The 26,380-nt window shown below is 41.4% G+C and overlaps 1 protein-coding gene across 8 annotated transcripts; it reads right to left on the minus strand.

Annotated features, from left to right (window-relative positions):
- Positions 1 to 858: 858 nt before the first annotated feature.
- On the minus strand, positions 859 to 25,441 carry MFF (mitochondrial fission factor). 8 transcript variants are annotated; one of them, XM_080409940.1, is made up of 9 exons: positions 25,229 to 25,441; positions 20,052 to 20,269; positions 18,988 to 19,160; positions 18,258 to 18,346; positions 14,208 to 14,282; positions 10,513 to 10,671; positions 4,700 to 4,762; positions 1,880 to 1,964; positions 859 to 1,515 (listed from the first exon to the last, which is right to left on the minus strand). In XM_080409940.1, exons 2-9 carry the CDS (start codon positions 20,266 to 20,268, stop codon positions 1,384 to 1,386), a joined length of 993 nt encoding a protein of 330 aa, XP_080266066.1. In that variant the 5' UTR covers position 20,269; positions 25,229 to 25,441; the 3' UTR covers positions 859 to 1,383. The 8 variants fall into 8 exon arrangements, with proteins under 8 accessions (XP_080266066.1, XP_080266067.1, XP_080266068.1 ...); XM_080409941.1 differs by lacking the exon at positions 4,700 to 4,762 and having other exon boundaries at positions 25,229 to 25,440; XM_080409942.1 differs by lacking the exon at positions 14,208 to 14,282 and having other exon boundaries at positions 25,229 to 25,439.
- Between the last annotated feature and the right edge of the window lie 939 nt (positions 25,442 to 26,380).

Raw genomic sequence — 26,380 nt, forward strand, 5'->3', positions numbered from 1 at the left:
CCAGCGCTGCCGAACCCCAGCGCGCAGCCACCCGCCAGGGCCAGGGGCTTCCTCAGCGCGTGGGTGTCCCTGCACGGAGGTAGCCCCGGGCTGGCTCTGCGGCCTCTGCCGCTGCAGGGTGAGCTGAGGACATCGCTGAAAGAGGCCCCACGTCCTTCTCTTCCGCAGCCGTTGTGCATCATCATCTCTTCACCCGCCTGCGTACTTCTAGAACCCAGAAACGGTCCTGCCCAGTGGTCTAGGTCTAGGAAAGGTGCCCAGTGTCACACAGTGACACTGTATTAGTTGTTTCATACACCCCGAGGGAAGGGGCTGTGGCTGCTAAAGCACCGCACGGGAGTGGAAGCGGCAGCTGCAGCACAGAGGCCGAGGTCTCCCCAGCACCACGCACGGCTCAGCACTCCCTCAGGCAGTATCTACCAAAAAAGGTGGTGGGTCTGGGGCTGGACAAGGGATGTTTAAACTGACCACGGAACGTGGGGACCCCAGGCTAGCTTCCCGTACCTGCGTGTGTACCACACGCACCAAGAACAGTGCCACAACACACAGGGGACGGTAGCCTGCAGCAGGCTATTGGATGCCCACCGATTTTGAGTTGTTCAGTCCATCATCGTTACTTACTTCAAAGACGGACAGTTTAGATGAACCCTCAAATAATTTTTCTTAAAATAATATTAAACAATGGTTTGAGTTTTCTTGTTGAGAGTTTTATTAAATATACTACATCAGTATCTTTTACTCCATAATATTTTATCACTCACAGACTGACTTGCTTAAAAATGTATTTTATAGAAAAACATCTGCAAAATTAAAACTAAAAAAAATACATATTAATTACACACCTCTGGACAATCTGCATGTTAGCAAAGAATTCCTTTTATTATTTGACCTGAACATGTGCTTAAACAAGGAACATACTCATGAAACAAGACACACTCCTTGAATATGGCACACCTCAAATTACTCAGACAAAAGAAACTAGTGCAATCACGTTTAATTGCATCTAACAACAGAACAATAAAAATTACTTTCTATTCTTTCCAAAGCCATTCCATTTGTTTTCTTCCCACCACAACAAAACATCCAGTGGTTATTCCTGTAGATTGCTGTCCTTACATTGCATGAAGCAAACTTCATATCGGCTGATCCGTATTTACACTGAAGCATGCAAAGGAGGATACTGCAAGTATTTGCAATGCAAATCTATTAAATACATTATAACTGAACAACAAGGTGTCCCTTTAACACTGCAATTCTATAGCCTTTATCTGTGGTGGAAGTTTCCAGTGTATGAATTATAAAACAGCATACAATTCAGAAACAGAAAAAGAATTTTGCAAATTGTTTGTATTTTCAACTACTAAATCTTTCCAAGAGCTGTGTCTAACGCCGAAACCAAAGCCAGCTGTTGAGTAGCCAGAAAGCTACAGTAATCGAATACATGATCATTTCCCTTTTAGCACGCTCTTTGTTTTCTTCTTCCAGAAGTTGTAGGCGACGATTAAGTTTGATTATCTAAAAATAAATAAAGGCTTTTAATACTTCATTAAAAGTTGCCAGACTTTCTAGAAGCTTCTGAATAGCCATACAAAATTAGTATCTCAGACAGATGGATTTTAAACACTTGATAATTTGACTTTCTATCTTCAGTCACTAATGATCAGATCTTGCTGGTCTTAATAAGCAGGAACAGAAATGGAGTTGGACTCCCGAGATTCCCAGAACAATACAGGATACGTGAGGGCAGTCCAGCAGGGGTACAGAGAGGATCCCTCACCATATCTGTTATGGATACCTTTGCAGCCACATAGAAAACCTGTTCTTCCATTCTACTGCTACAGCTTTTTCTTAATATTATCAACTGCTATACTTCACATACCTGTCTTCTTAAGGAAGCAGCATCTACCACTGTCATGTCGTCTGGTGTTCCATCAAGCGTAGTATCCAAGTTGGAAAGACCATATCTATCAAATAAGGCAGATAGCTTAGCTGTCTCATCCATGCAAAGATAAGCAAGTACCATATTTTATCAGCATTCTAGTAGATGTATTTTTTGGTGGTGATGGAGAGAAGAATTATAAAACTTTTCCCCTAGCTTTTACAGAGTTGTTTGTTTCAATAGGATCCCAACTGAATAAAGCACAGACTCATATGAAGTGGGTAACTGCTTGCTTGCATCTGGGTTTATTGCTCTCCTAACGTAAATATTTTTTAAGGTTCTCCACATAGACAGACTTCTTGCTGTCACCTAGTCTCTCATAAGACTGCTTCCAGTTATTTAACTGATTAATGAAACCTGAAAATTACCTGAGCTAAAATGCAAAAGTTGCAAGAGACCTGGCAACAGATCAGAAATAACCAAATGAAAACTTGGAAAGAATTGGGTGTCTTATGCTTGGTATCTACTTAAATATCCCAAGTGGACACCTACTGAGATTAATGATCTCAGTCACATTAACCTCAGTACTTCTGGCAGAGAACCTTGCAAATAAGGAGTCTAGCGCAGAGTCACTGCTTGCTGAACCTTGCATGCATGAGAAAGTTTGTTCCCAGAGCACCTCTCAGTTTTCTTAATGTAGCAATTCAGAGAAAGCATTATTCTAACTCCAGGGCAAGTTAATTAATTATGGCACATTTATTATCAGTTGGAGAGTGGCAGAAAGTCTACATAAAGTATGGTTTTGATCATCCAAATGCTACCTCTTAACCAGTTTCTTTTCTAACCACTAATAGGTAAAAATAGTTCCTGATGCTGCACCTACCGCTGAGTTTCTCACTTCCCGTGTTAAAAACTCAGTTTCCAATATTAGTTCCCTTTGACTCACTTTCTCATTAGGGCATACAAACAACTACTGCAAGCAGCTTAGGAAATTGAACAAAATTATATCAAGGCTACTGAATTCACAACAAAATATACCTAAAAGAATGTTCAGCATTTAATGACAGTTAAAGAAGTCAGCTTCGACTACTGTGAATATCAACTAGAATTCCTGAAGCTTGCAGAACGCACTGAAGTGCAGACAGTATTTTGCACTGCATGCTCCCCATCACTTCCAGCAAAGTTCTATAGAAAGTCCTCAGCTCTGGCAACATTCTCGTCCCACCCCAACGGATAAATTATCAAATTTTTCCCTGTATCATTGTTCATTAATATGTTGTTTCTAAATTAAGAATTGCTGTCTCTAGATGAGAGTTGCGTTAGTCTGGATTTAGATAACAATGAGATCCCTGAGCAACACTGTATAAAAGATAGGAAGCCAATTACGTTTTGATCTGTGGATTTTTGGGTTGAAGGGTACACAGGGAGAGGGAAACCTTCTCTAGGTGAGATCAGGATAAAAATAGCTTTTAGTAAGGGAATAGTCAAATAAGCAATTGTCTGTCCACAGGGTCATAGCTGCTTCTAAAACACAGTACGGAGAAGGAAAAAAAGTTTTGGAAACTCTTTTTGTTAGGAAAAGGTTCTTTCATTAAGGATATTATTAATTTTTATTCTGAGGAGACTTCAAACATTCACTTAACTATAATTTATGCTATTTACTACTTATAGTTCTTCCAGTTTGGGCAATATTACAAGGATTGAAACTGTTGCATTTTGGGTTGTTTTATTCTCCTCAGTGCTGTGAAGCCCACATTGCTAACTCAGCCAAGTTATTTTAAAATAAACCTAAGTTAATTCTAAAACAATTTGAATATGTCTACCACTGAAAAAAAGTCTGAAGCTTTGCGTGCACACACACAAAAAATAATCAGCTTTTCCTTACTACTACAGATCTCCTGAAATCCAAAGAAATTTCTGAGGAGGGTCTTTTTGTAGCCATATTTTATTTGTAGTAGATGGTAAAAAAATAAGAAAATTCCAGGAGAATCACAGCATAATTGTTCCTCATCATCTCTTGGGAAAAGCAGAGAAGCTAATAATTTCAGTGAGATGGGCACACCTCCCTCCCAGGTCACATAAATTTAACATAAAGTCACAGTATATCACTGCTGCTCTACCAACTTTCAAACCATTGCCAAATATTAAATCAAGAGGGCTACCAGCAAAAAATCCTTTGAGATAATCTCTTGGACCATTACAAAAACTGAATTCCTGAGTTAGGGAAGAATCACCAGCTTGAATCCAGTGTCTACTTAAGCACAAATGTAATCTTCATTTCGATGAAAACACAGAAGTGTAGTGGCTAAGAGGAATGACAGATGTGGAAGGGACTATGTTTTTTTCCTTCATCCTCACCATGAGATTATGTGTCAATCTTATATTCAGTTCCACTGAAACTACATCAATATGCCAAGACAACGGCAGTGAAGAGGCACCCAGCGACAACTAACAATCACAGGCACGTTACTAAGAGCACCTGGGCAAAACGAGGTGATGCAAGGCCAAATTTTCTAGCAATAAAAACACAAAACTTACTACTAAATAGAAAATACTTGAAGTATACTTCTAATGTAATTTAAAAGCCTCCCTGCACACATCACTTTGAGTCAGAATGCTGCAGCACGTTGTATCTATTAGACAAGTAGGGTCTTTGCAGGTGACTTGGGTGGGTAAGAAATAAAAGCCTCTCAAGAGTTGAGAGGGAGGATAGAAATGAGCATTGTGTTTTACAATAAGGACACTGGAAATAGGGAAACAGAAGCCTGGATTTCAGAATCTAAATTAGTGGATCATGACTAACAAAAAAATACTCTTTACCTGGTGTTGTCGTGATGAGGGTTAGAGGAAGTGGTAGCAGCTGACCCACCACGCAACACTGGCCTACAGCAGGGTTTTGCAGACAGAAAGCACAAGACAGAAACAGGAAATGACAGAGATAAAAGGTAAAACACACAGAAAAAAGGAGCATCAAAATACTTCCACGTATATTGTATAATGTTTCAATGCAATAAGTACCTATTTATTTTATTGTAAATTGCACTTTGTATTTCTTTTATTCTAAATTAATCAATTCTTAACGTTTACTCAGCTAGGACATGCAGGCAAATTTTTCATGATAAAGCTTCAATTATGGGAGACAAACTGCTGGAACAGAGATTTGGGCAGAGGTTATTTGCTTTATAAAATAACCATGGGAAACTTCAGGTTTGAAAAAAACCCAACTCCTCCCAAAAACAAACAGTCCACCCAACAACAATAGGAGAAAAAAAAATATGTATCTACACATACTTATAAAAGCCTTTTAAATCATCCTCTCCTCTATTTAGGGAAAGGGTAGGTTTGTCTTGTCTTTATACATCTATCCTAGCTGTAATTCAGAAAACCCGGGCTAGTAGCCTAAGGACCATATCAAGTCCAAAGAGAGGTAGATCACTCCAGGAAGAAGTGACTAAAATGTTCAAGTAGATGGTATGAACATCCTTACAAGTGCTGCTTTTTCAATTTTTTTTTTTTTTTTGTTCTTTCTCGGCAGAAAGGAAGAAAAGGTAGAGCTTTTTAAGTTGCTGCAACTACATAACATACATTAACTTTGCAATAAGCAGTTACTGTGTCCCAGTTTACAGAAGACACGAATACCAGCAGTACCGTCTGACAAAGCTGGTACTATGTGTTTTCAGTACCTCTGCTAATGAGGCATTAGTGCTCCACATCTGTGATGTGTAATACCCTGTTCAAGAGCCTGAAACCTTTTTTTCAGTTTCTTCCATTTTCCCAATGCCAACAGGAGGTACTCGTACCATGCATTTAACCCATGTATACTACAGGCTATAAAATTAAAGACAAAGAGAATCTAGGTGTGAAGATCTTTACAGCAGTACATGTAGAAGGCGGAGACTTGGTGCTGAGGTGGCTGGGAGATCACTGTGGCTTGGCCTGAAAACGAGCAAGAACCATACAAAAATATCACAACCACTGGTGTTTCATTTAGGATCAGGATCTAGGAGCCTTAGCAAACTCTGCTACCCAGTACAATACTTACTGGGACCGGGTCCTACTGTAATCGGCACCCTAAGTGCATACCACAGTGTTCTTCCATCTAGCACATAAAATAAGCCGGCATGATGTGTTTTACAAAACAGAAACCCCCATTCCCCATACATACAAGCAAAGAATATTCTTACCTAAATGCGTAAGGCCTTGCAGAAAGTTATCAAAGAAGGTATTCCTATTTTTTAATCAGAGAAATAATTCAACTAGTCTAAAGTCTTGTCTGTCAGATGCTAGAACTAAATACTTTGAGAAAGTATAAGAAACCCAGCAAAGAGCAGCTATGGAAAAGGTCACAATTTCATGGTGCACACAGGTCACCTTTTAATTAATTAATGGGCAGACATGTGAACAGCTGGTGTTCAGTATCCACTGTGCCAGCAGGCACTTCCCGCGCCATCTGACACAGGACAACATTTGGATTTTGTGTAATGAGAATCACAGGTCTCAAACGCTCTCTGAACTCTTGGCCTCTGTGGTATTTGCAGCAAGCAAAGTTTTCTAGCTGTTGTAGAACTAATCAAAACTAACTAATTCACACTACCCTTCGCAAGGAAAGCCTGGGGCTTGGAGGTAGCTGGGGGCTGCAGCAAGGAAAAAACCTGGAGCACTCTGGGATCTATGCAAATCAGGAACTTAATCCAAACTAAAGGCAGGTCTTTAATCCCACTTCCCAACACAGCCAGGCTGTTAAGAAGCTGCACATGATTTCTTCCTTTTCTCTGCCGTTCACATCTTGTTTCATTACAGGTGGACCCAAAAGGATCACCAGAGTATTTCCCTGCCTCTCCCACACTTTTTACTTGCTTGGTTTTATACATCAACAAAAAAATTCATTATATAGATCACAGTGGCCTCAAAACTGAGATCACCCAAAATCAGCAGCAAGTGTTTTGGTAAATACAGAATGCACAAGTGTAATATAGTTAAGCTATTAAATACATGGCCGCCTTTAAAAAACTGAGTAAGAGCACATTTAAACTTTGAATTTTCTGGCTTCTGCTGCCAATTCCATCCTAAACATTAACACATGATCAGAAGAAGCCATAACTCTGAGGTCAAGTATACTCAGCTCTTAACTATTTCACCGCAAATACAGCGGCAGCCTGAAACACGAAGGGAATGCACAGTAATACAATTTAATGACAGTGGGAAAACAGGCAATAAGGCAGTGACCAAAGGAATCTGGTCTGCCTTCCGCTGCTTAGAACAGAGCATGCAATGGAAATACCACAGTAACGATGATCGTAAACACGTGGTCTGGGAGGAAAACAACAAGATGTGGACTATCTAGGCATCTGGGTCCAGCTTCCATCATTTCCGTGCGTGCACCCAGGGGACGGAGGCAGAGAAAACAGCTGTGCTCTTTGTGCAGCAGAGAAAGCAGCTGTGTTCGTTCACCTCTCACTGCACTTTAAAACACCTCTGGAAATCTCGGAAAGGCCATAAGAATGGGCACCAGGACTTTATGGACATGTTCTGGGCATAAACTGGGTACGCAGCTCAGCTTCCAAAGGACAGAAAGGACTGGGGCATTGAAGAACTGGTGACCAGAGGAAAACTGCTTTCCTTGCTTGTCTCAGTGCTGTGAGCGGTTACTTCCATAAAGCGATAGGCTACTGCTTTGCCCAGGCTCCTACATATTTGCAGACCTATTTAATTTTCTTCTGAACTATATTATTCCAATCTGAAGTTATATGTAGCCCTCTTCGAAGGTCTTAACTCACATCCCATTTTATTTCTACCATGAAAAATATCATTAACTTGCTCAGTGTAAAAAGTGATCTCGTAGCACCTCAGGATATGATTATATGGGTGAAGTTTGTTAGAAAGGGCTATTCTGATTAAAGGAAATAGCAGTAAGTTTCCATACGTTTTTACCCTAAATAAAAAGGCACTGACCCAAAAGTCTTGACCCAAGAGATGAAGAACAGTTCAGATAAAGCACAGATTTCAACGCAACTCTATTCAGATATGAAATTGCCTTTTTTCCTGCGTTTAAGACAGCACTAAAATCTCCTTAAATGCAGGTTGTTGGGGTTTTTTTTTTGGGCAGGGGTGTTCTGGGTGTTTTTTGCCCAGAACATAAAAGATCAGTCTTTTAAAAGACACTAGGTACAGGCCCTACAGTCACTTGACAGAAATTGAAACAGAAAAATGGTTAGAACTGGGAAACAAAACTGACCTATTGTCCTCGTCCAAGCTGAAGGAAATGCAAGAGTAAACAGACAGTGTAAACAGTGATAATTAAAATGTTGCCCATTTAAATAACCTATTATGCGAGCAGTGCTGGCATAATTCATTATCTGCAGCAGTACCATCAGCACCTACCGTTAGCAGTTTTCGTAGATTGGAAAATATTTTGAGGGGGAAAAAAAAGAAAGGCAAGCCATGAAACATGTTAAAAATATTTCCAGTGAGTAATACATAGTCAGATCTTGTTCATTTTAAAAGATCTCTTCTAGTATTAAGCATAAAATATTAAAAGAGAGAAGGTTTTAAGATAGAAAGCGCATTACACAGAGCAAAAGAACAGAGTGCAGGTTTGCAGCAATTTAAAATGAACAATATTTTGCAACCATGCAAGTGGATCATCCAAATTTCACATTCCTACGCCAGCTGTAGAGCAATGATGGGTATCTAAAACCCAGCCACAAAGAATACACTTTCACCTTCTTGACAGGTTCATTATTTTGGCATCTATTTGTTCACAGGTGACCAGAAACAGGTTTCCCATTTCTTCTAGCAAGTTCACTAAGGGCACCTCAAAAATCAACCCAAACCAGGAAGAAGAATAATGCAGCTTTTGAAGGATTCAGAACCCTAGAAATTTTCTGATAATTTAAGTAAGTTGAAAGTGTATGTATGCATATATGTGTATTTTCCAGAATCCAAGAAAACGTGGGCAAGAACTTGCCTAATGGAAACCAGGAATACAACCTGCTACTTTCACTGCAGACTGGGGAAAGAGCTAGAATTTCAGTCTATATTTTAACAAGGACTCTTGCCAAAGTATCCGTAAGTGCTATTATTCACAGACAGCAGAATTCCTCCTTATCTGGGAGCTTCAATTTTGTAAAACAAAAAAACCTTGTAACTCCATCTGGGTTTTAAAACTGACATGGAAAAAAGGCATTGCTGTCCAGCTGTTGACAGGCATCAAAATTTTAACAGCTACAGCCTGAAATTTCATAGGATTAAGTCAGGGTTAAGTACCCAATTTGCAGAATTTCAAGGGAAATTATGCAGCTAATTTCTTTTCGGTTTTTTTGTTTGTTTGATTGATTTTTTAAGTCCCAGTTTAAGAACACAAAAGCCAGGAAGACTGGAGTTCTCTACAATTCAGGCATGTTAATATGGGCATTTATATATTGTCAGGTCAGCAAACATGGTGAGCTACGGGAGGTGCCAGTTCGGAAGGTGACGGCAAACACACAGACATTCACAATAAGATTGGCTTGAGAGTCACATTCTATTACCGAAACAACTAGAAAGCAAATCATTTAACTTCACACTACAAAACATTAAGAGTGCTGCTGGGATATTCGCAGCCAGAGGCAGGTGGCAAATTTCAAAGAACTTGCTCACACAAGCCACCCTGAAGGGCTGCAGGAGGAACGTGCAGTTTCTCCCAGTGTTCTTGCCAATTATCTCCTCTAATTGGACCTCTTGGCAAACCCCAGAGGTCTCTGCTAGCCCTACACTAGAGACTAACTGTGTGCAATTTTTACCTGAACCTCTGTGCTAGCATACTATTGAAATGAAAATTGCTTTTGGCAAATTAACCTCGCTATTACTAGTCTTTATGAATGTTTCTGTAGCGTTAGACATGCCGTTCTTGTAACGCTTAGAAGTGCCAAATCGACACAGTCCATGGATACATCAAGTGGGCAAAACTCCACCGACGAGAATGGAAATACCATACAATGATTGCCCCGAGGATTGTTTTGGCTCATTACCTCTCAAACTATCAACTTCTCCATAAAACCAGAGACAGCATTAATCAGAGGAGCAACCAGCTTCTTGGTATACATTGCCTTTCTTGCTCTCAGCATCCAGCAAAGTGGTCACCAGCAGTCATGTATCAACCAGAGACTATTCCCAGTATAAACTGAAACAGCCTAAAGTCTTGACATGTTTTATCAAAAGCAGTGTCTGCAATGCCTTGCATCATATTCTACCCTGTTTCTGGACATTTGTTTTAATGTTTTATGACAACATCAGCCCAATCTTATTGATTTGCACCACTGCTCACCGACAGAAAAGCAGGAGACAATGCTAGTAAGTTTGCAGGCTCAGGGTCAAGTATTAATTGCAGAAAACACTGATAATCTGGGAACACTTCCTATTTTTTTACTTGGAAGGAAACCAAAACAATGCTATATTTGACTGAAACAGAAGCATTTTGAAATGTGAATTTTGGACAATTAAATTGCTTATGAATAGTGAAAGCAAAGGAAAGCAAAAGCAAATAATTTCATCTCATTATTTCATAAACAGAAACCAAACTCCACTAAAAAGGAGAAAAGAAGGGAAAAAAAAAAAGGCAGCAAAAGCTGGCAGAATCAGTGACAACCAATCACCTGCGGTTTTCATCCAGCACATCCAAGACCTGCTGGTAAGCCCTACGAGTGGAAGACTGGATAAACGACAAAATGCCACGAGCAGAGTAAAGATTAGTTCCATCTTCAGGTAACATATTGGGAGGACAGACACGAGCCTGTTGCAGTGATGGTGTCACACTGTTCGTACAAGCATAGTAAATGAAGAGAGAAATACTATAGTCAGATTTTAAATTAAAAAAGCTTTTCAAATAGACCCCATTCCAAAATGCTTATTGCTTGCTTTTGGTTTACCCTTCTCCCACCACTATAAGGTAACACTCCCAAATTCTAGTACCATAGGGATCATGAGCTACATTTGTGTATATTCTTTAGAAATAAACACAAGTAAAAATCCAAAACCAGTTTTGATCTGTTATACAAGGTAGCTTTAGAAAGTCCAAGTCCTCACTGACATCAATGAGAGAAGTGTTTTTACAAGCATCAGCATTTAAAAAAAATCCTACACAGAATTTCCTTTCAAAACAGAAGCCTTTTTCCACAAGGAGAACCTCACACAGAGCCTCTTCAACAAAAATTTGTCTTCAAGCTGTGACTAAAGATCAAGATAGTATTTTGATTTGCATGTGAACAAAGTTTAAAGGCAACTGCAAGCAATTCCAAAAAAAAGCACAGAATTCATAACCCAGTGACAACAAATTACATGATCTGACTCTTTGACCATGATGCAAAAATAATACTTAAAATACATGGGCTTGAAACTCAAACATGACCGTTTGGATTATAACAAACCTCATATCTATCAGACAGAAATTAGTTTTGATAAACTGCCTCTGATTTGCTTACATTTCTTTACATTCAACTTGACTTTATCCACATTTTCGTTCACACACATAGGTATTTTTAATATTTTTTTTATTTAATCCAGAAACTTTAATTAAAGGCAAGATGCTTTTTTAATAGGAAGTAATTCATATCAATTTACTTGTAAATATTAACACAAATGCAAATGCAGTGTGAGTCACTGTACACTTTAAATCTTGGGACAGTTCTTATTCCATGATTAGCATCCATCATTCAACACATTTCCTTGCCACTTGTGCTTTGATCCAACACTTTTTGGATTTAGAATGCCAATCTTCCTGCCTTTGGCATTTTTAAGAAATCAAGCAAAGCATTACTGGCTGAGTGCTTAGAAGCTGGTTTGCTATTTAGATAATGTCTAGATGGGTTGTAATTCTATGGATGCTCTTATTTTGAATATAGTTGCTCTGTAACTGGCCGGCACTAAGATCACAAAATTGAGTAAGAAAGAGAATTCAATTGAAAAGGCAGAGTCAAAGCACATTACATGGATGCCACTTCACCCACAGAAGAGTTCAGCCATCCTGTGCTTCAAAAGACTTGCAAAGAGAGCAGTGGCTGGTGTTTAACTGATACTGGTCATTCATTATTACCTGAACTGCAGGTATTGTTTCATGCTCCTGTAGAGTACATTTGGACAAGAGGAAGTAAAAGGGAGGAGGAACACCTGTGCCGCTTCTTTACAGCTTTAATCATTCTCCAAGACTTGTAGAATCCATCTTTCTCATACTTACAATGACTTCTACTTTGCAATCAATGGTAGTGGTCACACCCACACCTATTACTCTTACGTTGCATTGGAAATAGCAATGTTCACTAGAAAAATATCCAGAAGCAGGGGCAAGTATGGAAATATTGCCACTAAAGGGAATTTGTGAGAATTTCTGCTCCTTTGTGGATTTGCTGGCTTGAAGCAAATGAGGGAAGAGCTGCAGGCTTTTACTTGTAGTATGTTTTACATTAAAAGTAATTTTTCCTTCATTTCCTAATACATTTCCTAAAATTTCCTAATAAATCACTTAAGAGATTTATGGCATAGGCTGAAAGACAGCTTAAAAAAAAGGTAACAAACAGTATTTAGACATATTGCAATCTAGAAGATCTTGTGGAGCTCCTGCTGTCCAGAATGATATTACTATGCATAACACAGTAATGTTATTTGCATACAAATTTTCTGTAGATACCGAAAAAAATCCTAAGAAACTATTTAACTAAAACTGTGCTAAATTCTCTAGAAGGACGTTACATGTGCTGATTAAATGGGAAGTGTACATAATAAGGAAAAATCAAGGCAGACTTCACAACTAGGTAATTCCTAACCCAGTGGTCTAGACTCTGAACTACTTTATGCTTGTCATTTTCAAGGTGGCTTGTAAGAAAAGGCAGTTTCAAGAGATCACTTCATTCATTTTAAGACATTATTTAATTCTTATGTAAAAGACTATTTAGTTTCTTAAACTATTTAATTATTTAAAATCTATTTGCTCCTGGATACAAGCTAAACTGCACAGCTACATGCAATTACTCAAACTGTCTCCACAAAAGCTATTGCTAAATTTTAATAACCTTCCAAAGTGCATTGTTTGAGAAAGACCTCTCTCTTCCTTTCTGTCTGAAAGCGAGAGTATTCTTTGAAGGGCTCAAATGTCAGGATTAAGGAATATGGGAGGGGAAAAAAAAGAAAAACAAGCCAAATTTTTCTTCTATTTTCCCTTTTCAGGATTCAAAATTATTGTCCTGTACATGTGGTAGTCCTTTGGACTATGTCAGAGACCATAGAGAAGAAATATTACGGAGAAAATATCTGAATATAAACCAGTCAAGATGACTTAAGAGAAGAATCTCTAACATAAGGATAATTCTTTAATATTTAGTACGGTTACTTATCATTACACATTGTGGCTCTCTCCCTTCTCTCCTGCATTTCTAGTTAAATGGTCTTAGTCCTAGGTATAATTTTGTTTCGAATTTCTGAAAAGAATTCTTATATACAGCTCCAGCCACCTATTTGAGCACTCCCTGGTTACAAACACCAGTCAACTGCAGAGTCCAAAACCAAAACAAGCAACATGGAATTACAGAAAATACTATGGAAGAGCACAGTAACATTCCACTACATGCAGAGTTTTTAGTTTAGCAGTAAGTTCCCCTAAACCTTCTCAAAGCATTTGTGACGTACACAGGGTTTATTTCAGGTATTTCTCTGACTGACAGTTCTGGAAGTAGCAAATGAAAGGTAGAGATTTAACTGATTAAGGTTACTCTAACAGAAAGACTGTATTCTCATTAAAGACGTGCACGCCACCAACCTTCACCCCGTAACTTGCATGAAGAACAGAATTTCTCAAACTGTGAACTGAATTCTCTAGAGAGATGTGTTTTTCTAAGGGAAAGGCTGAAGCAGAAAAAAAATTAAATGCTGTTCCCTCTTCCATGCATTCTTGGTCGTTTGCTGACTTTCGATGCAGAAGTGGAATCCTTGCATTCAACATTGGCTGGCAGTGGTCAACAGCTTTGTTTCTCCAGCTGTTCAAAAACAGCCAAAGAACTAAGAATCAAACAAACTAAAGCTATTTTGAAATTTCATTTTTCTTTACAAATCGGTTCTTAGTTTATGATGTCCCTTTCATTTGCTGTCAGGTATTTTTCTGTGTTATTTACACAGGGAAACAATTTGACCAAGTTTGAGAAACCCTGAAGCAAAATTAGAAATCAGACATTCAGAGTAGCAAAGGCTGTTTCAAATTTTATATTCTAAGCTACAGATATTTAGTCAGAAAATTAGTATTGCAGAGAGCTACATAATTAAACACACTCTTGATTTTCATATACCAGGTAACATTTAGGCTTACGTGCAGTCCTTAGTCGAAAGAGGTGACTGGAACCGTGGCATTTTATTTCTTGGGACAGTATCTGATCTGTGCCACCTTGAATAATAATTGTAATCTCTTAAGTAAGCATCCTTATAAATAGCGGGATTGTAATTTAGAGCGCTGTCATTACCGCTACACAGATAGGTAGTTATTGTACAAGCAGGTGCCTACTTGTCTCAGCTTTTTAAAAAGCATTTGAAAATTACTGTCTTTAGTGAACCCAACTCCCGAAAGATTCTCAGATCTGTCTCTGCATGCAACTGGGTGACAAGAAGAGAAAGACAACAGAAAAGAAACAACTATTTGTACCATGTAGAGAACACTGTGATAGGGAGCTCAGCCATGCCTTTCCCTTCCGTCTGACAATCTATTCCAGAATGTTTTATTTTGTCACTTTGTAGGTCAAGCACTGGAATTTTGCACACTACATCTGAACATTTTGTCCATGGAGGACAACTGTGGCCTAGATTAAAAGTGGAGAATTATAGTCCTAGTTAGAAAACAGAGGGTTTAAAAAGCAGTGCTCTGTGTGCTTCTTCCATGGAGTCTTCATCACGGCATCTGAGCAGACTATCATGTCTATCAGGAGGTTGAATCAAGGAGGTATGAGAAACAAGCAAACAAGCATTAAAAAAAAAAAAAAAAAAAAGGAGGGGGGGCAATTTTTTAATAGGAATTAAATATTTAAAGTGAAACATGGACTCTCTTTCCTATTTGAAGATATGAACTGGAGTCACACAAGCAGAGGAATGAAGAGCTGATCTTTGTCAAGTTAGACTACCATAGTATTTGTTACTGTATAAGTAAACTATTTAGACATGATATGAACTTAAAAGTCAAGCCAGTGCTAATGAAGTAGCAATGTATCATTACAGTAATTAGAACAAAGATTATTTTTTTTAGCCAGCAACTCTGGAGATAAGACCTTTAGGAGCAGCTGGTTTCTTAGGTTTTTGTAGCACTGGAAAAAAATAGTATTTCTAGATGGTAAAGAAATTGCAGCGTGATATAAATGAGGTAACAGGTGTACAATTACATTTTCTGTAGTTCATAGAATATATTTGTAGTACAATTTATCTACTTAAATGGTCTAATTTATCAATGAGGAAGTTAAACTTAGCAAACATGCATCACATTTACTATGAAGCTTTTAATAGAAATAGCGGTCCCTGAACAAGGTGATACTCGGTACCATCTGAGGTAGCATAATTTACAAGCAGGCTGGTTTGCTTGTATTGCCTTGTTTTGAGCTACACAGTAACACTTCCACATGGGTAGCTTCTCGAAGTAGCGACCAGTGAAAACAGAATGCCACGTTAACAAGTTTGTTTCTAGAATTACTACTTCTGGATTTATTCACATGAAAATTGTGTATTTTCTCTTTAGTTTTCAGTCTATGTCCTGTGGGCCTAAACTGTGAGGAAACAAGAGCTAAGAGATACCTTCTTCATCAAGTACAAAAGGTTTGGCTTTCCTGCATTTGTGAGAGCTATACAAGTTCCACCACGAATACAGTGTTTTCATAATCTGAACTCCCAGAACATTCTCCTGAGAGTTAACCAGGTACATAGTCACATTCTCTACTTGGAGATTGACAAAACCTGGACAAGGGAGAAATGCCAGACTCAGCATCATGGAGAGTGCCACAGCATGTTCAAAGCGATCTTTTTTTGGCTCATACTGAGTCAGAAGAAGCAACGACGACAGAAAAAGAAGCAGTTTCTAGGAACCAGAGATTTCAAAACAGATATCTACACATGAGGCACAGCATAACTTCTGTCATAAGAAAACAAGTACTTGGGAGGAAAAAGACAATGAAGTTCTACTAAAATAAGTTAGCTGCGGGTCAGCAAGTGTGGAACACTGCAGTGATGAAAGACAGCTTCTTCCAGGCGGGCAGCAGAGAGCACAGATACAGCAGGCTCAGTATTAGCTAGCTGTTATTTTTCATACAAACAAAAGAGAAGAGATTCTGGATCAATCTGAAGTTTACATTATTTTCCTAAAAGGCACTCATAATGGAAACTGCTTGGCATTGGGAGTTTTATTTATCTGATAGACATTATGCAGGCACTAGCATGGGCATCAAGAGAAGAAAACTGATCTCCAGATGTGTCATCATTTCCTGGCTTTTCTAAAATGATAAACTGAGTCACACAAGCTACCAGTTATATGTCTGCTGATCACATCCTTTTTAAAAATTTACAGGATTCCAGGTGCGTATTTTATTGCTAAGCCTCTGAATGATTGATAGTAGATTAATAAACTGACAGCAAATAATATTCAGACCATCTAAAACCAGTAATCCTATATGTAGCTACTGAGCAACAGCAACAGCAAAGCGCACAGGTGCGTTTTGCAGATTTAGGATTTTCAGATTCAAGAAGTCCAAACGCTTGTGAGAAATCTGACAGCAACTGGATACATCCAGTCAGAGCTGATCTTACCAGTTTCCCAGATGGCTGACTGGGCAGGCACAGCCCATAACTTTCAGAAGACTAAACTAACCTGGGCAGCACGGACAGTGTGATTTCAAGAAATGGCAAGAATTCATATACCATCTGTTTTTCCTTTAAGTGCAATACATCAGAGACTGGCAAAGCAGAGCTGGTAACACTGAAGGGGTGAACTTTTCCACAAGCAGCTTCCATCCCACAAAGACCACCTATTCCAGCACGCATCGTGTGCAGACTATGAGACAGGCAAGCCAAGGCCATTCCTGAAGCGAAATCTAACAGGACGTAACTGGATGACTGATACTACAGGGAACCTGGGCACTTAGCAGACTGATAGAACATTTGGAGACTGAGCTGATCAGGAGCTTAAGGCTATGAATCTAGTTTTGCCAGCTCGGTGAATATATATGACTCAGTAGACTTGAATACCTAGACATCTGCAATCTATAAGTCTGTATGAACCAAACGCCTGATTAAGTAAGAAGAGGAATATATGCAGCAATATTTCTAAGAAGATCTAGAGAAGGAGAATTACAACACGTCTGGAACATGCACGAAAGCACACATCACCAGTTTTAGCCAACCTAACAAACAGGTAGACAGATACATAGTACATGTAGTACCTCCTACTGCCCCTGCCATGAATAGAAGAAAACAGACATTTCTAGGACATAATTAACTTGATCTATTTTGGATGAAAAATAGGTACACCCTAAGTAGGTCATACACTTATTTCCCTCTAGATACAGAAAATTAAGTTTATGGTGCTTTAATTTACATTGGGACAGATTAATTCCATCTTTTAGGTCTTAAATCTAAGATCTTTTTGACAAGGGAGTGTTCTTTACGGTAGCTGTATCAGGGAACTTTTATATATGAGTTTGAAGTGTTACATTGCCAAAACAGTTATCGCTAGGTGGAAAGATGTCACTCAGAATAAACTGTGATTAATCAAAGACTATCATATCTATTAAAAATATACAGACCTGTATGTCTTCAGAAAGCACTGTAAGAATTGCTACCTCAGATGGTAACAACAGATGAAGCTTCCAAATCTAAATGCTACTTGCCATTTTGGTCTCAAAAGATTAAGAAATATACTCACAGATTCCAATGCATTAGAGTACACTGCCACTAAAGGAAAACTACTTATTCTAATATCTATGAGGAAATACATATATTCTTTCTTCTAAGAATGAAAATCATTACAGTATCAACAGTGAGAGAACCTGAACATTTAGATGCACAAAGAACTCAATTTCCTGAAAATTCGGGGGGGAAATATTATGCCAGCTCAGAATCTGATAAATCTCCTGAAGTAACAATTCACAGTAACTGGTGAAACCAACTGTGAGCCCACACACTCCCACCTACCCATCCACTGCAAGAAAATACTTCACAAGTGAGTCACCTCACTAAACAAAAAGCAGAGAAATTAAGAAAAATGCTGGCCTTATAATATATAAAATTATGTAGTTGCCACAACATACAAAATATTAGTTGGAAAAAACAAATAACAAGGCGATAAGGAACAAAGTTGTGTGTCTGGAGCGCACCCTGTTGCTCTACTCACATGGAATCGTTTCGGGCCAGCTGGCCATTCTGTCGGGTGGCGTTTTCACTCATGGAACGTTCTCTCTTCAGTCTTCCCACTGAGCGGACCTGCATGAAAAAGGAGAAAGAGGGAGATAGAAGACAGGGAATTCCACAAGGCACCTAATAACTTGCACTAGAGATTTGTAAGTTAGATCTGCCCTCAGACAGAAAGGCTTTTTCATGGTTTCCACAGTGATTAGGAGGAAAACAACTGATGACAGGATCTGATGTTGGTACATGTAAAACCAAGGTCCAAACTTATTGGAAGTCATGTTGTTATCTATTCATGTGATCTGATGCCACAAGTATCAACCAACAGAATTTTGAATACTGTGTTTAATATTGCTTCCTATCACCAGAGATAACTATATTTCTACTGTATTTTATGAGTCTATAGGATATGCAGCTTCATAAATATTTTTCAGCTTTTAAGATGTCAATTACCATCATCCACCTGGATGCCAATGTTACACCATTCTTTCAAGACAGTTTTCAGAGTTTTTTTAAAACTCACTAATTCTATGTGGTGTTCTATCATCTGGCCATGAATTCCAAAGGTTAACAATACACGTTAAAAGAATCTTAGTTTGTTTTTTGATAACCTGTAAACTAAAGTAGATCTGCAGCACAGTAGAGAAATCATCGGTCATTTCACCTTCTTTATTAGAATGCTTCTCAACTAAGGAAAAAGCAAAGTAAGTACTAGCCTCTTCATTCTGAGGTGTCTGCTGTGGAGGTTTTTCTAGGTCCAAAAAATCTAGCGGTCGATCACTAAGAGAAATAACACGGGGAGGAGTTTTCAGTGCCAGTGGTTTGAATGGAGTAGACTGAAGAAGGTCAAGGTCTGGTGGTCTGGAAAGTGGAATGTCTTCACTATTACCTGCAAGAACATCAGTTGTCAATGGAAAGCAAGCAGTTCTAATGTCCAAGGGCTAATTCTGAAGTTCAAAAAGATATCACATCAGTTACTTCCCCTGACTATGCCAAATAATTAAGTATACCTTACTTTAACAGAGCTCATATGTTAAAAACTATGGTTAAAGCTCTCGTAAAGACCACATTAAATTGACACTTAATTGAACAGTTTCTCTGAGAACAATGATCCTGAGTAATCCTGAGCAACATCAGCTGTTACTGCAAGTGAGGGCACCTCTAATCTCAAAACACAGTCCTATGTATGGTGTACTTGTTTAGGAATAACGGTGTCTGGGGATGTGAGGATGTTGCTTTTTCAAAGCTTGAAATATATGCATGTCACACATTTTGCAAATTGTAAGGCCTTCAGCAGTTCCAGGTCTGCCACCGTAAAGCCCGTGACCATAAATACTAAACTAAGTATTGACAGAGTTCACACAATAATAGACAGATCCTTAACGTAATTAGCATTCTTATTATAATCACATTTTGCATGGCTAATATGTAGTACATCTCCAAAACTTGTTATCGTTAATCAGGTGCAAATCAATAAACATTAACTTCTTTTGCTCCAGAGGTGCTTTAGTAGGATGCAAAGTCAGCAATTAAACTTTCTGTTCATAATTCACCTGTTAACTCTCTCCACTACAAACTTTACCAAAACTATTCATGAAACATTTTCAGAGCTTAAGAAACTTCCTAAGTCAAAGTTGATAAGCAATAACTGTTTGAAAACCAGAAAGCATTCTACAGGTTTTTCTTTATAAAATGTACCAGTACATATTTTTGTTCATCCAGAAATTTGGGGAATTAATTTAAATTTTCACCTTTTTTTTTTATTGAGATGCAGACATACCTGCCACTACAATCCGCTCTGGAACCTGCATAGTTACACTGGCATTTGGAAATCCTTCTTGGACGCCCTTCTCAAGGTCAGCATTTTGAGGAGCCACTTTGAGTTTTTCTGGGACCCTCATGCGCTGACTGATTCCTTCGGTGTATTCCATTTCATACTGAAGGCGATTAATTTCTGCCATCTCGGCAGCTGGAGATGGGAACGCAGCCCCACTCATTCTGACAAAAGAAAACCAAAAGCTGTAACAGCAATACAGGAAACCAGCAGAAACTGTGTCATGGAAACCCTGTTCTGATTACTAGGTAAGTGGTAAATGATCCTAACTGAACAGATTTATTTAGAGAAACAAATTATACAAAAAAATTCATAGGAAGGGTAGTCACAAGGAGATGAGAGTTGAGGACAATGACAGAAGAACAAAGTAACCCTGTAGGCAATGCTCCAAGCTGCACTGAGGGTCCTCAAACTGAGCTGTGACAAAAAGATGTCATACATACATTCTGCATGTAACGTACTGTTCCTGCACTGGCTGGTGGGAAAAGAAACAAACCCAAACCAACAAACCAAAAAGGACTTGTAGGAGATGTATTGGGGACTGGTAAAGAAACATGAACTATTGGTCTGTATTTACACAGATGCAGGGTACTGGTACTTGAGAAAATGGATGAAGTCCTACAAAACTGGGTGTTGAAGTAGCAGAACTGAAGAAGGCTGGCTTGGGCAGCAGCCTTCTGCTCGCTGTCACCCACCCAGATCACACTCCATCTTCAAGGGACAAAGCTCCTTACCAAGAGCCTGTCAAATTAGCTTGAAAACCCAGCACATTTGTAACTCGTTCCCAATCACAAGCAATTCTGGAAACTTCTCACTTCAGAATTTTTCTGTACATGAAAATCTTACTTCTGCAGAACAGATACAAGACAGGCAGAGCGAGAACAAGACTTCACTTAAACTTTAAAGGGTTTGCCAATACTTTATATGTACATTTTCCTAGAAAAGGAGGGGAATTTCATATGAAGCAGTGGGGGAATTTCTGAGAAACTGGGCTGTGAGAGACTTACTAATACTGTAACTGCTGGGAGCCATTATCAAAGACAAACGGGGGTTTTGAGGCTAGGTTTACGGTTGAGAGAAAAAGAAATCCCAGAGCTGCACTCAGAGGTAGGCTGGAAAAGGGGCTGCTGATGCTGGAAAGGTAACTTGGGTAGCTGGGAGAAGTTGTTGACCTGGGCAGCAGCTAGTGGACCTTGTTGATGGCTGTCCTGGCTTTGGCTGGGATGAGAGTTAATTTTCTTCTTAGCAGCTGGTGCAGGACTGTGTTTTGGATTGGGTGTGAGGACAATGTTGATGGTTCTAGCTGTTGCTAGGTGATGTTTATACTAGATCAAAGACTTTTCAGTTTCTCATGCCCTGTCAGCGACAGGGCTGGAGAGGCACAAGAAGTTGGGAGGGGACACAGCCAGGAGAGCTGACCCGAACTAGCCAAAGGGATGTTCCATACCATAGAACATCATGCTCAGCATATAAACTGGGGGGGGGGGGGTTGACCGGGACTCCAATTGCTGCTCTGGACTGGCTGGGCATTAGTCAGCAGGGGCTGAGCAACTGTACTGTGCATCACTTGTTGTCTTTCCTCCCTTCCCTTTGGATTTCATTCTTCTCTTCTTCTCATTGCAACAGATACTACTACTAGTATTGGTTTTATTTTATTTCAGTTATTACATTTTTCTTATCTCAACCCCCAAGTCTTACATTCCAATTCTCTTCCCTGTGGCTGGGGGAGCAATGAGCAAGTGGCCACATGGTGCTTCATTACCAGCTGGGGTTAAACCATGACAGTGGCTCAGGTGGAGACTGTGATTATGGGCTCAGTTAAGAGGGACATCCTGGAGCTGCTGCTGGGGCAGGGCTGGAAAGCAGCTCCCAGAGGAAACTGTCAGCTGCAAGGTTGTGAGAAACTTTTCACCCAAGCAATGGCTGGGGGGCCTTGTCAACAGCTCAGGCTGAGACAACTGTTATTTTTAGGGCTAGGATTGAGAGATATTTCTATACGTGTGTGTACATAACAATACATAATTGCAGTTTTTCTGGCAAACCTGCATCTGGGAAGCATAGCCTGCTCTAGCAAGAAATCTTTTAGTGGTTTTGCTTGAAGTAGTTCCTTAAATGAAGTAATCTATCCTGGCAAAAAGGCAAGTTTTGCCACTATAATTGCAACTACATTCTTTTACTATTTTTGGCATCAGGGCTATGTCTGCTGCCGAGTGCGTGTTCTCATAAGCTGACCATGCTGAACTTTGCAAACAAAATGCCTCAGTGCAGACCATGTATGTGGCAGGTGAGACAGACCACGAGCCATTCCTCCCACCACCACACAGAAGCGACACTTCCCATATTTATCAAGAAAACCTCACACTAAATAGTAACCTTCAGACAACATAAAGAAACATACAGAAGGACCTGGATTGTGTAACCCTGTATTAAATGCATGCATTTAGCATATTTAAGATGTGATCCACTTGGCAATCCATCCTGGGATCCTCAGTGTTATTTTCAGGACTTTCTGTCACCACAGGTCAATGAAAGAATCTCATTCATCTCGAAGTCTCAGTGTAGCACAGTAAGAGAACGGGGGGTCAGGGAGAAGGCAAGAAGGTCATTGTTCTATGTAAACTTAAAACAAAAAAATAGTTATAAAGGAAATACCTGAAGTGATGCAGATTTAATACATCTGTATTAATTCTTACTGTTTGTATGTATCCATGAAAGAAACTGGAACAACTCATTTCATTAGAAATACACACTCTGGGGGTTTTTTGTCTCGGATGTTTGGTCATGCGAGCTAGATTTGTCCTTTTTGCAAGACACTGGGTAGATCAGCCAGTGATGTGAACAAAGTATAGTTTTCTGACATTTCTATGCTCCAAAAGGTGCTGTTCACTTCAAAACACAATCTATGATCAGTAAAGTATTTCCAGATCAACAGGAGTAAAAATCATGTCAATAAAGAGACCGAATTTTAAGAAGAACTTGAAGTACCCAGAGCATCTACTGGCTGCAGCTTAAAGAACAGTTATTGCTCACAAGAATTGACAAAAGGTGTTTCACTGCTTGTTCACTTTCCCATTTTGAAAAACCTGTATGGCTCTTAATTTTTGCAATCAAGTATCGCTACACTGCAGCAGTGTTTATACCACAGCATCCCTGAAGTTTGGCATTGCTTTTGTACGTAAGTCTGCAGGACAACTGCCTTTCAGCTGTAAGGTAACACACACTCAAAAAAGAAGAGCACTAGAACAGCCACTTTATAAATTAGATAGCACTTGTGTGGGTTTTAGCTGTACTATAGCCAAGGAGCTATAGATGCAATACCTCCACGTCTTCCTACTCTTGCCTACATCTCATCTACTTTGGGTCTTTAATAATCGTATTTTCTGTCAAAGTGATTTCAATTTTCATCCCTTTTTACAAGAGAAAAGCAAAGCAAGAAACAGTGAGATTTCAGCAACAGAAAACTTTAAATATTTAAGGAGCTTGTTAAGAAAATCTCCAACTATTTAAAGAGAACAGAAATCAGAATTGTTTCTGTAATGTTCTTGTTACACGAAGCATTTTACAGAAGACATTAATAATAAATCAGGGAGAAGGAAGAATTGGTATTTACAGAACTTAGTGAGGCTGAGGGCTGAGAACAGAAAAGAAGTCTGAGAATGACGAGACAATAATAATACAATCACAAATACAGGACAAATAAAGGACAGAGAGCAGCTGAAGCACAAATGAGCATGAGTGGCAAGTAACAAAAACAGAAAGAGAAAATCCAGAGGACAAGGGAAGAGAGAGTAAGAGAAGTTATAGAAGGTGAATGATACATGTTCAGAAAGCCACAGGGGTACCTCCCTCTCCCTCCCCTAGACAAGAGCATCAACAGAAGAGATGGCAATGAAGCAACAATTACGAAGCTGAAGGATGCCTTTTTGTCAGCATTCTGGCAGGAATCAGACATCGGCCATATCTGTGCTGCTATCGGGAATGTTGTGCACAGTGCACATGACTGCGTTAATCTGATATACGTGAAGATGAGTACTGGTAACAGTACAGCTGTGCCAGCACAAGAGCAGGTTTTACAACCTTCAGGGAATCCCTTGTAACTTCTCCAGCTACATTATTACTGTTTGCTCCCCACATGGCTACTTTACAGCTGGTCTGTTGAAGCACACAGCAGCTACCAGGTGCTGCTTTGGCAAGTATCAAGACAGCCTTCTGCCAAGTAAAAAGGGGGACAGGGGGACTTAAAGCAAAGTTAAGGATGGGTATTATAGGACCCAAAGGACCCTGTTATGGAACCCTAAAGATGTCAAACATATATTCCAGAGGCATGCAGCGTCAGAGGCTGTGAAATAGCACAGCACTAATGGAATGGTTTGAAGGAAAGGACAAGTGAGCGTAGGTTAAACACTGAAAGCTGTTCTGCTTGGCACAGTCACACGTGCTGAACTTTTAAAATACATTACCCCCTCTCTTTAGCGCAACGATGACATGCACAAAAGCCTATCTATTATACATGAACAAGGCTAAGGGATCACAAAACACTAAAGGCTGCATTCCTTCAAATTTGTTTTACGCCAGCTGGAGATTTAATGCAAAACACCTTTTCTTTTTAATAGGAAAAAATAGCGGAAACGTGGGGAGGAAGAAAAAAGCTGTCACAGGCCGCCAGCCATTGGAACAGCCCTGGAACACCCGAACACCCACCGCGCCGCGGCAGCAGCCCTGGCCAGCGGAGGGGCGGGAGGGCCCCGGGGCCGAGTCTGCGGAGCCGCCCCGGCACGGGAACGCTTCCAGCCGGGCGCTGGGACGGGAGCCGGGCGCGCCGGGAACGGGCAGCGGCTCCCGGCAGCGGCGGGCAGCGGCGGCCGGCCAGGGGGCGCGGGGAGGCGAAGGGGCGCCCCAGGCGGGGCGGGGGGCTGGCAGCGGCGAGCCCCGGGGAGCGCGGGAGGGGGCCGGCGACGCGGGCGAGCGCGGCCGTGAGGAGACGCGGCGGGACGGACGGCGGCGCGGGGGCCCAGCCTGAGGGGACGGCGGCTGCGAAGGGCGGGCCCGCGCCCCGCGCCCAGGCCAGGCTCCCCTGGGACAACCGGGGACGCTGCCGCCAGGCCCCGGCGGCACGTACTCACCCAGAGCGGCGGGGAGGCGGCGGGCGAGCCCAGCCCAGCCCAGCCCTGCCCACCCCGACCGGGCCGCTCCTGCCGCGCTGCGGGCCCTGGCGCTGCCTCCGGCGGGCGGCGGGCGTTAAGCGGCGCGCCGCGCCCCGGCCCCGCTCCTCCGGTAAGACGCAGAACGCGGCCGCCTCGGCCCCATCGGGCTCCCGTAAGGGCTGCCGGGCCGGGCAGCGCGTCACGTGACCGGGGGAGGGCGGAAGCGGCGCGCGCGGGTGCCTGACGCGCGCGGGGCCGTTCCGGGGCGGGGGGGGGTGGCGCAAGGTGACCGCGGCGCCGCTGTCACGGCGACCCGCGGGCCGGAGGGAGGGGGCGGCCGGTCCCGCTTCCCGTGCGGAGCGCGGCCGGCAGCGGCGCAGGGCCGGGCGCGGGGGGCCGGCCGGGCCTGTCCCTCTGGCTGCGCGGGGGGCGGCCGCCAGCGCTGCCCGGCCCGGGGCTGGGGCCTAGTGCCTCCCTCGCAGCAACCGGCGGTGCCCAAGGGGAAGCCGGCGCCTCCTGCCGCTCCCGCCGGCCCGTGGGCGTCGGTACCGAGGGGCAGCGCTTCTCTGCTCCAGCTTTGCGCTGTGGCGGGGTAACGCGCTGTGTAAGGTGAAGCACGGGGACCTGGTTCTGTGCTGGGTGGGTGGGAAATGCAGCCCGGCTGCGCGCGGGCGAACGGCCTTGAAAGAAGTGGTGCTGCAGGGCACCGTTTCGGCTGTCACTGAGGCAACTGCACGCCTCAAAAAACTCAGCTGCTGCTTCAGCTCTTGCCGGCTGGTGAACTTCACCGTCCTGTTGAGGGGTGCCTTTCCTATGTCAGTCGTCCCGTCCCTCCGCCCCCCGTTAGCGTTACATGAAGCTTTTCACCAAATCCAGTGGACGGGGATCTCTTTCCTGCTCGACTTAAGCCCGGTTTGCACACCAGCTCTGCCCGCAGCGCAGCACCTCATGGCGATGAAACACTTCCAAAGGCCCCGTTAGGTGACCCCGACCCTTCCTGAAACTGGCTCTCGCTCACAGCACAGGCCACGGAAGAGCAGCTGCACCCTTGTGATAAGATAACTATCAATTTACCAATTCACCAATTCCGTAACCCCCCCCCAAACTAAGAATGCTATTCTATGTAGCAGA

This window comes from Falco punctatus (assembly GCF_963210335.1).
Source record: "Falco punctatus genome assembly, chromosome: 13".
In the NCBI taxonomy this organism is placed as follows: Eukaryota; Metazoa; Chordata; class Aves; order Falconiformes; family Falconidae; genus Falco; species Falco punctatus.